The 16,980-nt window shown below is 38.2% G+C and overlaps 1 protein-coding gene across 2 annotated transcripts in view; it reads left to right on the top strand.

Moving 5' to 3' along the window:
• Positions 1 to 16,980, top strand: part of PLXDC2 (plexin domain containing 2) — a 416,215-nt gene that overhangs the window by 236,300 nt on the left and 162,935 nt on the right. For both annotated transcript variants that reach the window (XM_037147415.2, XM_053654762.1), the window contains one exon: positions 6,064 to 6,133. In XM_037147415.2, the coding sequence (XP_037003310.2) occupies positions 6,064 to 6,133 (70 nt within the window). The remainder of the gene's footprint in view (positions 1 to 6,063; positions 6,134 to 16,980) is intronic.

Genomic DNA, 16,980 nt, shown 5'->3' on the forward strand with positions numbered 1-16,980 from the left:
ATAAATAGGTGCTGGATTTGATCAAATGCTTTTTCAGCTTTTATTGATATTATCATGTGATTTTTGTCCCTCATTTTGTTTATGTGATGTATTATGTTTATTGATTTGTGAATACTGTACCATCCTTGAAACCCTGGGATGTATTCCAGTTGATCATGATGTATGACCTTTTTAATGTATTGCTGGATCTAGACTGCAAATACTTTGTTGACGATTTTAGTGTTTAGGTTCATCAGAGACACTGGTTTGTAGTCTTCTTTTCTTTTTATTAATTACATTTTATTGATTATGCTATTATAGTTGTTGATCCCCCTTCTTGCCCTCCTCCACCCAGTACCCCCTACACCATCAGGTAATCCACCCACCATTTTTCATGCTCATGGGTCATGCGTATAAGTTCCTTGGTTACTCCACTTTCTATACTGTACTTTACATCCCATGACTATTCTGTAACTTCCTATTTGTACTTCTTAACCCCCTCACCTTTTCACCCATTCTCCCCCTACTCCCTCCTATCTGGCAACCTTCTGGCAACTAACTTTCTTTTGCTTTTAAGAATCTCTCTTTAGCTTTAACCTTTGGCCTTTTAATGATTATGTGTCTTGGAGTGGGCCTCTTTTCATCTACCATAATTGGGACTTTATGTGCTTCCTGGACTTACATGTCTGTTTCCTTCACCAAATTGGGGGAGTTTTCTTTCACTATCTTTTCAGATAGATTTACAATTTTTTGCTCTTTCTTTTCACTTCTGGCACCCCATGAGACAAATGTTGGACCTCTTAAAGTTGTTCCAGAGGCTGTTTATACGGTCCTCATTGTTTTGGATTCTTTTTTCTTCTTGTTGTGCTGCATGGTTATTTTTTGCTTCCTTATGTTCCAAATCATTGATTTGATTATCGGCTTCCTCCATTCTATTGTTGTTACCCTGTAAATTGTTCTTTATTTCAATTAGTGTATCCTTCATTTCCGACTGGGTCTTTTTTATGCTGTCATGTTCTTACTAAGTTCCTTGAGCATCCTTATAAGCAGTGTTTTGAACTCTGCATCTGTTAGATTGCTTATGTACATTTTGTTTTGTTCTTTTTCTGGAGATTTGATCAGTTCTTTTGCTTGGGTCACATTTCCTTCTCTCCTCATTTTGGCAGCCTCCCTTTGTTTGTATCTATGTATTAGGTAGAGCTACTTTGACTCTATGTCTTGGTAGTATGGCCTAATGTAGTATTCATCCTATAGGGTCCAGTGACACAGCTTCCCCTATCACCCAAACTGGGTACTCAAGGTGCACCCTTTGTGTGGGCTGAGTACACCCTCCTCTTGTAGTTGAGCCTTGGTTGCAGTTGGCAGGTGAATGGAAGGGCCAGTTTGCTCCAAGGACTGGCTGTGACCACTGACCCCAACCTCCACCCTCTGTGGAGGATCAGCTGTACAGGGCCATAGTGGTGTTCCAGCATTTTCTGTAGCTGTCCACTGGGTGCACTGGTCCTGGAGTTTCCCAGGTGGTACAAGCCAAGATCAGCCCCCACCTGTGTTTTGCTTAGGACATCCTGCCTGAGCTGTAAAGCAGCCTGAGAGGGCTGCTACTTGTGCTGGATTTAGAGATTCCCAGGTAAAGCCAAGCTCTAACTCTGGCCTTGCTGCTTCTAGGGCTCACTGAGGCCACCTGTTGCTTGTTTGATAGGATTTAGAACCCAAGACAACCCATTCCTATGGAGAAGCAGCTTGGGTGGGCCCATAAGTTGGGTGTGGTAGAGCCTCTGTGGATCTCCATGGTGGGTCATACAATGTTAGCCTGATTGATGGAGTCTGATATGGCACCAGCCCACTGGCTCTGTGGGAGTAAGGACTCAGCAAAGGGACGATGGCCTTAGCTCACCCTGATGCCAGACACTTTAGTCTCTCCCTATATACCACTGATGCCTTTCAAGCTGCCACCCCGGTACTGGGTGGCACTGATGCCTTTATATACCACTGATGCCTTTCAAGCTTCAAGGGAGCGAGTCTCAGTAAGTGAGTCCATGTGTAGATTCCCCAAGAGAAGCACTGACTCAATCCCCACTGGATTTTGCTGCCAGAAGTTATGACCTTCCTGGTACTGGGATCCTGGGATGGGGGGCATGGTATGGGTCTGGGACTCCTCATTCCCAAGATATCCCCCCTGAATTTCTATCCAAGTGGGTGTGGGGCCAGTCCATTCCACATCTGGGTCTCTCCTACCAGTCCAGATGAATGTGGTTTCTTCAATTCTGTAGTTGTCAGACTTCCCATTCAGCTCGATTTCTGACATTCCTGAGTGAGGATTGTTTTGTATTTTAGTTGTGATTTTGATGTGGTTGTGGGAACAGGTGAGCCACGGATGCCTGTGCCACTATCTTGTAGTTTTCTTTCTTTGGTTTTGGAGTTAGGAGGATACTAGCCTTGTAAAAAGACTTTGGAGTCTTCCCTCTTCTTGAATATTTTGGAATAGTTTGAGAATGATAGGAGTTTGTTCTTCCTGAAATGCTTGGTAAAATTCACCTGTGAAGCCATCCTGTCCAGGGCTTTTGTGTGCTGGGAGTTTTTGATTACTGCTTCAGTTTCACTAGCTGTTATCAGTCTATTCAGGCTTTCTGCTTCTTCTTGATTCAGGTTTGGAAGGTTCTATGTTGTTAGAAATTCGTCCATTTCAATCAAAGTGTCCAATTTCTTGGCAGAAAGTTGTTCATAGTAATTTATTACACTCTTTTATATTTTGGTGGTATTGGTTGTAATTTCTCTGCTTTCATTCATGATTTTATTTATTTGGGTCCTCTATCTTTTTTTTCTTGATGAGTCTCGTTAAAGTTTCGTCAATTTTCATTATCTTTTCAAAGAACCATTTACTGGATTTATTGATTTTTTGAGTTCTTCTTTTAGTCTCTATGTCATTTAATTCTGCTCTGATCTTATTTCTTTCCTTCTACTTGCTCTGGGCTTTGTTTGTCATTGTCCTCTTGTTCTTTTAGATGTATGGTTAGGTTGTTTCGTTGAGACTTTTCTGTCTTCTTTAGGTAGGTCTGTATTGCTATGAACTTCCCTCTCAAGACTGTTTTTGTTGTGTCCCCTATGTTTTGGGTTGTTGTGTATTTATTGTCAGTTGTTTTTTAATTTCTTCCTTCATCTCATTGTTGACCCATTCATTATTTAATAGCACATTATTTAGTCTCTATGTATTTCACATTTTTTGTTTTTTTTTCCTTGAGGTTGGTTTCTAGTTTCAATCCATTATGATCTGAGCACATGCTTGATATAATTTCAATTTTCTTGAATTTGTTGAGGCTTGTTTTGTGTCCTACTATGTAGTCTAACTTTGAAAATATCCCACGTGCATTTCAAAAGAATATATATTGTGCTTCTTTTAAGGTGAAACTTTCTGTATTGATTAAGTCCATTTGATCTAGTGTGCCATTAAGTGTCACATCTCCTTGTTAATTCTTTGTTTGGACAGTCTAACCATTGTCAGTAGTGGTGTGTTAAAGTCCCCTACAATGACTGTGTTGTTTTCAATATCTCTCTTGAAGTCGTCCCAGATTTCTTTATATTTTTAGGTGCTTCTATGTTGGGTGCATATATGTTTACAAGGGTTATATCCTCCTGTTTGACAACTCCCTTAACCATTATGTGTTGACTTTCTTTGTCCCTTTTTATGGTCTTTGTTTTGAAGTCATTTTTTTGTCTGATATGAGTATTGTTTCCTCAGCTTCATTTTCATGTCCATTTGCTAGGAATATTTTTTCCATCCCTTCACTTTCAACCCATGTAGATCTTTTGTTTTATGTGGGTCTCTTGTACACAGCACATATGTGGGTCATTTTTTCTTATCCATTCAGCCACCCTGTGTCTTTTGATTGGAGCATTCCATCCATTTACATTTAAGGTTATTATTGATAGGTATTTTTATTGTCATCCCCCCCCCCCCCTTTCTCTCTGAGCAGCCTCAGGCCTGCTCACTGGGCTGGGCTGGGCTGGGGCTGAGAAATCCCCTTGCTGTGCACCTTTTTTATCTCTCTGCCCAGCTACACTCAGTAGGAGCAAACCATGCTTTCAATCTTTTCCCTTTGCTAACAAGGCAGCTGTGCACAGAGTCCCTGCCTAGCATGCTTAACTCCCCTTTTAAAAAGTCTTTCTGGGCACACCCACTGCAGTACTCAGTCACTGTCTGGTTTTCCACACATGGCCACCTCTCCAAAAGCCAAAAGTCTCTCCTAGTCACAGCTGGCCGTGGCCTGCCTCCACCTGACCCAGGTGCAAATACAGTGCCCATCTCTCTCTCTCTGGCACTCTCATAGTTAGCATTTCCACTGAAGCTATGGTTAGCATTTCCACTGAAGCATTTCCCTGGATCTCCCTGACTTTGTGTATCCAAGTCACTCCTGTCCCAATTTTGGAGATTCTCTGCCCTGGGATTGGAGGGAGTTGCAAAGCTGCAATTTCTGACTAGGCTCTTCACAGCTGTAGGTGCCATGTACAGGATATTTCCCCTTCAACTTATAAAATCTCCCTACCACCCAGTGCAAAGAATCTTCTTTTCTCCTTGGCTTTTGAACTTCACAACAACTAAGATTCTGTTGGATGTTCAGTTTATTTGTTGGCAGATAACCCAAGTATCCAACTTGGGAGCAAGAACAATTGGACTCAGCTTCCACCTACTTGGCTGCCATCTTCCCTCTCCCAATAGCCTTTACTATAGATAATCTGTAATGATGTTGGGCTCTAAACCAACTAATTAATTTCCCTATGGGTTCTTTTATCTCAGTGGATGTTTATTGTTATAATTCACAATTATCCTTGGTTCTTTCCTAATAATACATCTGGATCATATTATTTCAAGCATACAAAATATCAAGGATTTTTTATTTCGTTGTTTTGCTTTGTTATATTTCATTTTTGTTATTTTTACTATATATTATTTTTATTATAGTAATATAAAGTATGTAATGTATTACATTTATTATATATTATATATTTGTAAAGTATGTAACATATAAATAATATATAACAAAAAATTATATATATAACATTATAAGATATATCTAGGATTCCAACTTTAAAAATCAACTACAGTAATAGTGGTATAAAGAGAAGCATCAATTTTTTAAGTGGAAGGGTCATTATATATATATATATGTATATATTTCAAGATATAATATATACATCAAGATATATGTATACACATTAAGATATATACACATCAAGATATACATATATACATCAAGATATACATATACATCAAGATATATACATACATAAAATACATATATACACACACATCATGATATATATAGACATCAAGATTATAGATATAGATATAGATATAGCTTCAGGCCCCTTTTTAGGAAAAAGAGGGGTAAGATTTATAAACTTTATTCCTGCGTCTCCCCAAGTATTCTCTATAAAAGGAAAAGTACCTCTTCAGTAACCAGCATTTCCTATTCTTTGACTGTACTTTTAAAATGGACATAATATACAGAATCTGGACAGCTCAGTGCCTCTAAATAAAGAAATATCCGCAGGTCTAGATCTATAGATGCAAGATAACTTATTCCACGAAACAGCAGTTTGTTATGGGATGAATAGAAAACAAATTGAATACATAATTATTCAATAGAATATGAATAAAAGAAAATCTTTTTTATAGTCAATGAAACTTGACAGATAATGTGTGTACTTTTTTGGAGAAGAATAATCAAACTAAAAAAAACAAGATAAATCGTTCATCCTGATGACTGATTTTCAGTGGACATGTAAAAGACAATGGTGATATTAGAGAGAATCATTTGGTTTAGAGTTGATACTTTCGGGTTTCCTTATAAGCAAGGAACAAACCAACAGACTATAACAACCCAACTTTATTCTATTCACACACTTCAAAGATGTAATTACCAGAAAAAAATCCTTTATTATCATCTAGGATTCTGGTTTTTAAAATCAACTACAATAATAGTGGGATAAAGTAGAAGCATCAATTTTTTAAGTGGAAGGGTCTTGATATTACATTTACTATTATATACATTATTGATTTTCTTTTCTGGTTGTCATTCATTGCAGAGAGTGAATCTGTCCTTCGATTTTCCATTTTATGGCCATTTTCTACGTGAAATCACTGTGGCAACTGGGGGTAAGTAGTTTTCTATTCATTCACCCTAAATAATCCATAGTTTTGCTACAGTTATTATTTTTAATTTACTCCATATTTCAAAAGGGACATTTATTGGGAACACCATTGTCTTCTAGCATAAAGTAACATCTATACATAAAATCTAAGAAAGACTAGTATAGCTATTGGAAAAACTTTTCAATAGGAAAAATAATGTAGTTGTAATAATTTTCAGCTTAGATTCACCACCTCTGCTTTTCCCTAAATTTTCATTAGTTTTTGGTAGTATGGTAATACTGCATGAATGTGACTAAAGTAGAAAGAAAAGTTGCTTAAGAAAATTGTTGAGGTATTTTTGTTTAGTTGATAGATATAAATAAATATATGTGTGTGTATAACCATATGTATATTAGCTTTATTTGGTTTCTTTTAATGTCACCTATGTTGACTGACAACTCATTAGAGAGTTTTATTTTGTAAATATACTTTATTGATTATGCTGTTACAGTTGTCCCATTTTTTCCCCCTTTATTCACCTCTTCCCTACACCCACCCTCCCCCTGTATTACCAGCCCCTCCCCCCATTTGTTTATGTCTATGGGTTGTATGTATGAAGATCTTTTCATCTCCATTTCCTATAGTATCCTTAACCTCCCACTGTCTATTTTGTACCTATCATTTATGCTTCTTATTCCCTGTACCTTTTTTCCCATTTTCCCCCCACCCCTCCCCACTGATAACCCTCTATTTGATCTCCATTTCTCTGATTCTGTCCCTGTCCTACTTGTTTGCTTAGTTTGTTTCTGCGTTTATTATTTTTTTAGGTTCAGTCGTTGATAGTTGTTTGCTGTCATTTTACTGTTCATATTTTTTATCTTCTTTTTCTTAGATAAGTCCCTCTAATATAATATAATATTATATTATTTCATATAATAAGGTCTTGGTGATGATGAACTCCATTAACTTGAGCTTATCTTGGAAGCACTTTATCTGCCCTTCCATTATAAATGATAGCTTTGCTGGATAGAGTAATCTTGGATGTAGGTACTTGACTTTCATGACGTGGAATACTTCCTGCCAGCCCTTTCTTGCATGCAAGATTTCCTTTGAGAAATCAGCTGATAGTCTTATGGGAATTCCTTTGTAAATAACTCTCTCATTTTATCTTGCTGCTTTTAAGATCCTTTCCTTATATTTCATCATGGGTAATGTAATTATAGTGTACCTTGGTGTGTGCTTCTTTGGGTCCAACTCTTTGCAGGCTATTTGAGCTTCCTGGACTTCCAGGAAATCTGTTTCTTTGCCAGATTGAGGAACTTATCCTTCATTATGTTTTCAAATAAGTTTTTCAGTTCTTGCTCGTCCTCTTCTCTTTCTGGCATCTGTATGATTCAGATGTTAGAGCATTTAAACTTGTCCCGGAGCTTACTAAGCCTCCCCTTACTTTTTTGAATTCTTGTTTCTTCATTCGGTTCTGGTTAAATGTTTATTTCTTTCTTGTGGTTTTAATCATTGATTTGAATCCAGATTTCCTTCCCTTCACTGTTGGTTCCCTATACATTTCTCTTCATTTCACTTTGCGTAGCCTTCACTTTTTCCTCCATTTTGCAACCATACTCAACCATTTCTGTGAGCATCCTGATTACTGGTGTTTTGAACTCTAGATCTGATAAGTTGGCTATCTTTTCATTACTTCATTCTCTTTTTGGAACTTTGATATCTTCTTTCATTAGAGCCATATTTTCTCTCTGGGTGCAACTGTTAAGTTGTAAGGGGTGGAGCCTTAGGTATTTGACAGGAGCCTTAGGATTTGACCCACATCACTATATTGTGGGGCTGTATGTGGGGGAGGGGTCCAGGAGGGAACAATGCTACTTGTGGCTCTTTGCTGGCTTTCAGTTGCTTCCCCTTCTAGCTACAAGCAAATTGGGCACTTCTGTTGCTGATTCTTGGGTGGGTAGGTTTGTTTACATTCTAGGATGCTGTGGGTCTCCTCTGCACAGTTTGCGTGACGAATATGTTTTGGTGATTCTGTGGCTTAAAACCAAGGGAGAGAAATGATGATATGAACAACAATTATGAACTCAAGAAGAAGAGGTAGTTTTAGGGAAAACCAAAGACTTCAGTTCTAAAACTCTTAAATTTTGTGTAAAAGGAAGGACTACATATAAACAAAATTTACACAAAGACTGTCTTCTTGAGCTCACTCTGTATTTCTGTGCTATAATAGTGCCAGGCATTTAACAGGCATTTAATTAATGCACTGAAAGATTGAAAAAGAGAAAGGTGAAATTAAAAGAGTGCCCCTATAGACCATGGCTTAACATCATGTTATCTCACATCTTTAAAATATGATTAAATATTTTTTTTATAATATGGACATTAGTCAGGTTTTCTGACATTAGGCTTCTAGTGTTCCATTGAAATTTAAAGTGAATTACATTTGTTCAAAATGTGATTAATCACATTTGTTCAAAATGTATATACACAGTGATAAAAATATGAACAGCTTTGCACTTTCAGTTTCTCAAATTGTTATCTTTAAAACTCATGTCAGTGATTCAGCTAATATTAAGTAAAATTCCCCTTAGCTGAGTTGGTAGGAAACAACCAAACAGATGGCTATATTATGTTTATTCCTCTAAGTCCAATTTTCCTTAGAAAATATCCTCAAAATAATAAAAAATCAGGATTCTTAAATCCTGATTAATAAATCCTATGGATTCTGACTCTATAAATCGTATGATTTATATCTTCATTGAAAAAAATACTAATGTAAGGAAACATTTTTCCTCTGCTTAAAATGTGGTAGCATGGAACTTGCTACCTCTTTCAGAGAGGCATAGGCAAGATACTTTAGACACTGAGCTGGGTTTCTCCAGAATGAGACCAGAACCTTCTGAAAAAGTTTTTGGCTAAATAAATAGCTTGTTTGCACTTTCATTGATTATTCATTTAATAAATATTGATTGAGCCCTTACTATGTGAAAGGTATAGTACATGATACTTCAATGTATGCAGAGAAGAAGAAACTAGGGTTTTTGTTCAGGAACTTAGAATCTAAGAAGAAAAGGTACATAGGACTTTCAGTGCTGAAGGAGCAGAACATTGCTCATTCTTGTTGGGCCAGTCAAGTACAGGTTTGTGAAAGAGCTAACATTAGACAATGGCTGGGGGAGGGGGGCCTCCGGCCACAGGGCCCCCCTGGCCGCCAGTGATGAGAATAAGTCTACTAAGACAAGATCTTCTTGGAGAGGAAAGATGCCTGATCTCTCAAAAGAGAAGGGCCAAGAGCCTTTTCCTCAATGAGCTTTATTGGGTTTGTTTTGCTTGGGAATACAGGTAAAGCTCATTAATCATTATCAGGCAGTAAGGATCAAACAATAGATAACATACAAAGAACTCTGAGGGCCTCTTTTGAGTAAGGGTCAGATAGCTAATGAGCCATAAAACTTTGGCGAACAAACTCACTTCCTGTTTGGACCCTTATCATTTAATTGAGAGCATTCTAAACAAAGCAGGTTTCACAGGATTTTACATATTCTTTCTTAAGTCTGATCTCCCTAGGGAACCTGCCCTTTCCAGCACAGGATAGCACCCACCACCAGTATTGCTTCAGGCTTAAGGCATTGTTTCAGCTTTATGTCAGGCAGGGGAAGTATGGCAGCCAAAAGATTAGGAGACTTCTGGTAGACAGAATGAGGACTCAGACTATGTCAAAGCCTAGGGGCAAGGGTCCATCACCCCCTTTTGCTGTAGTCCCCCAAGTCTTTCCCCAGGACCTCAGTGTGATGTGCCTGTCTTAGGTCATTCCCACTTTGGGGAATCTTACCCGTCATTGGCTAACTGATCAAGCATTGGGGGCCAGGCAGGGTGAAGAAAAAAGGAGCAGAAGTGGCACCTCTGCCAGGGAGATAAGCTTTGCCTCCTTTGTGGCTTATGGTCTGAAGTTCACTCACTCAGCCTTAGCCATAGGGGCAGTTACAACTTTAGAAACCAGGCAGGGCCATTCCCAACAACTGGCCATACTGGATTTTTAGTAGGCAAAGAGGCAGGTTGAAAAGAGGTGGATAAGGAAGGGGCATTCCAGACAAGGGAATGCTGAGCTAAGTGTCAGTGCTGAGATCACAGTGAGCACATTCAGAGTTCTACCAAGTAAATATGTTTATTTTGAATGAAGAATTGGAATAAGAGTCTACTAAAGGGAAGATGAGAAGAGCAGTGAAGTACTTTGAACATTAGAAATTTGGATGGTGTCCAGCAAGCAATGGGTTTCTTTGAGAAAAGAACAGATCTGGCCTGCTCTGGCAGTGGAGAACAGGGTAAGGTTTGGGAGTGAAGGCAAAGAGAACAGTTATTACCAGGTTTTTCAATACTTCTGTATGGGTTATAGTGTCTGAGCTGAGAGGTATTCAATGGAGCAGAAAAGGAACTAGTGCAAGACCATCTGAGTTGTTTAATCACTATGGTTGCAAACATGTCCATCCAAAAGAATCTATTAGGACTCAGTGAATAAAAGTAAGAACACTTAAAAGAGGACTTCTGAACCACAAGATTTTTAAAAGAATTTTTGTTTATTCTATTACAGTTGTCTAAGTTTCCTGGCCTTTGACCTCCTCTGCACAGCCCACTTCCCTCCTCCCAGTTAATCCCCCCACCGTTGTCTGTGTCCATGGGTCATACGTGTTCTTGGACTAATCCCTTCCCCTTCTTTCCACCATTCCCCCCTCCCCTGCCCCTCTGGCAGCCCTCAGTCTATTCCATGTTTCCATGTCTCTGATTCTATTTTGCTTGTTAGTTTATTTTGTTCAAGACTCCTCTTATAACTGAGGTCATGTGGTATTTGTCTTTCACCGACTGGCTTATTTCACTTAGCATAACAGTCTCAAGTTCCACCACAGATTTTGATGGATTTTTTTTTCATGATTGACTAGGGGTTATAAGCAGATAGACCTGCCCAACAAATGTTCATCGCCTTACAAATCTTTAAAAAGTTATTAACTGTGAAAGGCTTAGAAGAAAAAGAGAAACCATAGTCAGGTTAAACAGAGTTTACTGCAGGCCATTCTAAGTAGACTGGGGACTGGGATTTGTAAGGAGGAACACATAGGTTTCTCTGAAACTGAAATGAATAGAGATATTCTTGTCTGTGTTTACAAATTCTTCTTGAACTTGTTTCAACATTGGATTTGGGAAAAATAAGCAAAATCTTAAAGTGGACATTTTAAACTATGATTTCCTTCACTCCTACCTCACTGTTTTCCCATTTCCCTTGCCTCCATTAAAACCATTTTCTCCCTCCCTCCCTCCCACCCTTCCTTCCTTCCTTCCTCTACTCTCTCTCTTCCCCTCTCTTCAGTTTTAAATTTATTTAAAACTGAAATAAACTTAGAATAACTTCTGATATTGCTAGGATCAATATTATTTCAAAAAGAAAGTAGTTTAAAAATAGAGATATACATAATTTTCTGTGACCCATCCTTGCATATTGTTAAATTGTGAATAAACTTAATATTCCAGTTAAAAATATAAATAAAAACTAAATATATGGTCATCTATTTATAAACTACCAATGAATCTTTGCTTCTAAAGCATTTTAATTTTCAAAAGTTTCAATCATCCACAGAGATAATGCCCAAAATTAATTGAAAGAACTATATTATATTCTGGTTCACTGGTAGAAGCAGAATCTGAATGCATTAATTCTTTTTATTTAAAAAATACTTCAGAATATAAAGATTTGAGGCATTAAAAAAGCTAATTTCCTATATATTTCTTAAAAATATTCCTATTAATGACACCAATAACTTGTATTGTTTGCATATCACATTGCATTTTATTTTCTTTTTTTGTAGTCTCACCTGTTTATTTTTATTATTTTTAGACTTTAATTGTTGTTCAAGTACAGTTTTTTGCTTTTTACCCCCATCCCAGCCCACCTCCCCAACTCTCCCCGCCTCCCTCCTGTTTCCACCCCCCTTATTATTGTCCATGTGTCCTTTATACTTGTTCCTGCAAACCATTCCCCTTTTCCCCTGAAATTCCCTCCCCTCTCCCGTCTGGTCACTGTCAGCCTATTCTCTATTTCAGTGTCTTTGGTTATATTTTGCTTTTTTGTTTGTTTTGTTGATTAGATCCCTGTTAAAGGTGAGATCATGTGGTATTTGTCTTTCACTGCCTGGCTTATTTTCTTTCTATATGAATACTTTAATTGTTTGTTATCATTAGGTTGCTAAGGTGACCTTTTAAATGCTTTGAAAAGTAGATTTAGGTTTGAGGATATGATTTTTAATTCCTGCAACCATCACTAGTAATGATATTTTTCAGGTGTCCATCATAGGTAGACATAACTATGGGGGGGGCTGCTTTAGATATTGAGGAACAGTTGAAGTCACCCAGGTAATTCTGGCACCATAATTTAAGGTGGATGTTGATTCATGATTAAAATACTGTGGAAATGCAGAAGTTGTACATGAAATTAGGATTCAAAAATGACAGGAATTAAAAAGATAATAACAACATGTATTGTTTTCCTTGACCATGTGAAGAAGGTGCCCTCCCTTCCTTTCTGCACAAATTCCTAGTTGGAAATTTAATAAGAAAACCACTTAGAATTAGATCTGTTTTATTTTGTTTTGCCACATGGTAATTAATAAAATATAAAATGTTCATTAAGTAATCAATTTTTAATATCTTAAAGGTTAATACATAAAAAGTCAAGCATGTAAAAGTAAAATATAAAATATAAAAGTAAAATATAAAAAGTCAAAAATGCAAAAGTAAAATATCAATTCCCCGTCTTCTAGTTCACTAGCTCCGCTCCCAAGAAAAAATAACCATTATTTTTTGAGCTGTGTTTTTTTTTTTTCATTTCAAATTGGACTAATTTTTTTTTTAAAGATTTTATTTATTTATTTTTAGAGAGGAAGGAAAGGAGAGAAGGAGAGAAATATCAATGTATGGTTGCCTCTCATGTGTCCCCTGCTGGGAACTGGCCTGCAACTCAGGCATGTGCCCTGACCGGGAATCGAACTGTGATTGTGTGGTTCACAGGCCCGCACTCAATCCACTGAGCTACACCAGCCAGGGCATGGACTAATTTTTTATATGTGGTCAAAATCATTTGTTTTTTTTCCCCTTTAAGTCCCCAGTAAGTGAGGTTAAAAAGTAGTGAGTATTATCTTGATTGGGTTTTCAGGAATGATATCAAATATTTTAGCTTCTTTTTTGTTTTAAATTTCAAATGGTAATATTTTAACAATATTTCCAAGTAATACATTATGCTTTTTGGAGGGACTTGATTAATAATAGTTATAGAAGGCTTTGAAGAACAGTAGTTATTACTCATGATAATTGATTTATAAATAACCCCATTGTCTTTCAGGGATATAACCTCATATAACAGAATTTGATGCATCCATTAACTTACTGGATATAGTGAAAAAGTGAATGGAGTTATTTTGTCTTTTTTATTGTTATCAACACAGAGCAGAGATGATAGGTGTCTGGATATCTGATGCAGGAAGGGAAGGTACTGAAGGATGGTACATGCTGGACAGAAGTCAGTTCATTCAATTAGGTTCACTAACATAACACAATAGTCTCGGGTCTCAAAAATTCCTGGACAGAGGGTAAACTGTGATGTCTGCTATGTGCTGTCTAAGTGATTCTCTGTGATTTACCTCTGAAAACCTGACCGTTCATCTGAGCAGTCTTCCCTGATAATTTATGCTAGTGTCTAGTGTCCAGTAGTGGATTCAGCATATTCACCAGCATTACTACATGTCTTGTCCTGGTGGCTTTTTAAATTGAATATATACAAGACCTTTTGTTGCTACTATGTATTAACACCTTTTGTTGCTACTGTTTATGCCCTGTTTATGTATAAACAGGACATACATATTTCATTAGCCCTGGCTTCTAGTGGATGGGGGTGAAGTGTGGTTAGAGATTAGAGCAGCAGGAGACCCAGAAAGGGGCCACCCAGAAGCTGAGACTTGTAGGAATGAAAAGGAGCTAAGTCAGTAGGAATAAGTAAAAAAAAAAAAAAATTAAAAATCAGAAATATGGGTAGAATGAAGGAGGACACGTAGATAAAAGACAGAGGATCATTGGTGCATGGTAGAAAAGTTGTTATTGGGGGCAGTAATGGAAGAAGCTAGATGAGCAGAGGTAAGGGCCTGTGTAAAAAGTAGTTTTTTTCCAGGCTTATCCTATCCCATTGCCACAACAGCCACAAAGGAATCTACTTGTCAGTAGTGTTTGGACATCCACTTAGGAACATTTGCTTCTGGAAAGCACCATTTATACTGTGGTGGATCCAGACTTTACTGGAAACATCGGTAATAAGTGTTTTGCTTGCATTCTTCCTTAGTGACTACATCAATAATTCACATAAATAACAGTCTTACACAGATGCTCAAATACATCACCCAACTGAATATCAAGGGAGCCTCAGTGACCCTGTTTAATCAATAAAGTAACAACATAATAGCAGATGCTCTAGCATTGTTCAATCTTGGTAAAGAAGGAAAAAACACTAAGCAATGCAGGACTAATTTAGATCCTGGTCATTTCAGGAATGAGTTCAAAAGAGCTCCCTCAGTTCTTGCTGATTCTAGCAACTGAAATTCATTTTCTTGGAGAAGCACCCTGGCATGTAGATGAAAATAAATACATGTTTGATTCAGAATGTGTGAGTTCATAAGTCAAGCCGATCATAACTGTGTGATCTTTAGCAAATTAAATTCTCTAGTCTCAGTTTCCCAACCTATAATAGAGCAAAAAAAAAGTACCTTGATCCTATGGATTTTTGTCAACTAATATACGTTGTTGCCTATTTCATAGAAAATGCTACAGAAATAACATATTATTGTTACCGAACAAGAGGAGGTCCGAGGGAGGGGCAATACAATATTTGGCCCACCTAGGGATGCCCAAAACTGCTGTACAACAGGGGCCCCTCCCAAAAACCAAAATACTAAAATCTACTGGGCCCTTCTGTCCGCCGCCAATTGGAAACACATCTCTTAATGCCAGAGATTTGTGAAAAGGAAACAAAATGTTTATTTAATGCTATTCAGGCCTAATGCCACCACTAAAATATCAAAGTCCTTTAGGTTATACACCTACACCCACACAGCGCTCCCTTCCCTCTTGTCCCAACTCCGGGTACCGTAAATCAGGAAAAGAGCACACGTCCCTTTTTCAGGCCGCTGGCACCGTCAGCTGTGTCACTGTGCAGGATCTCGAGTTAATCCAAAGTACTGTGGTACCCTCTCATAGTCCACTGGCAAGAGTCCTTTGTACCCAGTTCCAGTCAAAGTCTCTGTTGCTTTTCAGGCCCCGCGGCCAAAGGGGGGCACCCCAAAGCCGCGTGGGCCTCTTCTACCAAAGCTGCAGGAGTCCGCACTCCACCAAAAGCATGTGGCTGTCTTCTTCACCTGGCTGCAGGGATCTCCATTCTGGCAAAGCTGCGTGGTTTTTCCCTTTCACCTGGGAAAGAGGGGGTCCACACTCCGCCAAAACCACGTGGCTCCCTCTTTCACCCCACCAACAGGGGGTCCTCACTCTGCTGAAACCGCGTGGCTCTCTCTTTCCATCTGGCCAAGCGGGGACCCTTCATGTACTGGAGCCAGTCTTTTCCAAGCTCTCACACAGCCCCTAGTTACATTCTGAGTCCAAGTCCTCCTCACTCAGGAGCGCAGCTCCTAGTTCCCATCTTGAGTCCCAGCTACTAACTTCTCTCTGGCTCCCAACTTGGCCACTGCTATTTAACATATCTATGAAACCAGTTAAAGGTTATAGATATGTTAAATAACCATTCCTCCGGAGGTTAGCTCCAAAACTGTTGCTATGCAAAATAGCTCTCAATGGCCTGGCTCCATTCATCCCTTCGGGGGGGGGGGCGGTGAGGACATCTTATATGTCTCTCCAATATTTCTATACACTTTGAATTCTGGACACTTTTCTAAATCTTTTTTGGGGGGCCCCCCTGTCTGCACCCTGTATCATTATTACTATAATTTTTATATGTAAGTGTTCTCTTTTATTCCTTTTCAAAATATTTTCTCTGTAAAGCTGGGCCTGCTTGTTAAAATAGTTTGTTATTTTCTTTGATGGCATTATTCACAGCACAGAGGGTGTTTAGGGACTTAACTCACCATCTTTTCTAACTGCTCCTGTTAAATCTGATTCATCCATTCATGACTGGTTGGTATGGCAGCCTGTAGCAGACCTGGGATGTCCTCTCTGTCAGTATGGATAATATTGTCACCTCTAAGTGCAGTGCATAATCTTCACTAAAGACCAGCCAGGGCTGGCGGCCAGTGCTGGCATATAACACATGGCAGGAGAATTTTGAAGTGTTTGTCTAATTGTGATATCAATAGTCATAACTGGGTAACAGGCATTATTATAGTCAGCAGACCTCACGTATTTGCCTCTTATTCTAGTCCTTGTGTAACGAGAATGCCATGAACAAGTCATCAAAAGCACGATTAGTTATGGGTGAATGATAGGGATAGAGGATGGACATTATCCCAGTGGCATCCAGGCTGCTTTTCGTGAACTTGACATTCACTTAATTGTTGATAATCCAATTCGAGAATGTATTAAAGACCCACACTGAAAGTATATTAAATGTTTGCTCAGTTAATACTTATGTGTGATGTTTTGCCTTTGAATTGGAAGGCAGCTATCCTTATGCATACCTAGTATTTCAGTGCTACCTTTATTTTCAGGATTTTTTCCAATTTTTTTAGTATGTCACAGAAAACTAGTAGATATAATATCAGAACAGCCCAAAATTGTGTTCTGAACTCCACTGATAAGCTCTGGAACTGAGACGCAATATTGAAAAGTAGATC

This window comes from Artibeus jamaicensis, unplaced genomic scaffold, assembly GCF_021234435.1.
Source record: "Artibeus jamaicensis isolate MK-2021 breed Jamaican fruit bat unplaced genomic scaffold, CSHL_Jam_final contig_867, whole genome shotgun sequence".
NCBI classification, from domain to species: Eukaryota; Metazoa; Chordata; class Mammalia; order Chiroptera; family Phyllostomidae; genus Artibeus; species Artibeus jamaicensis.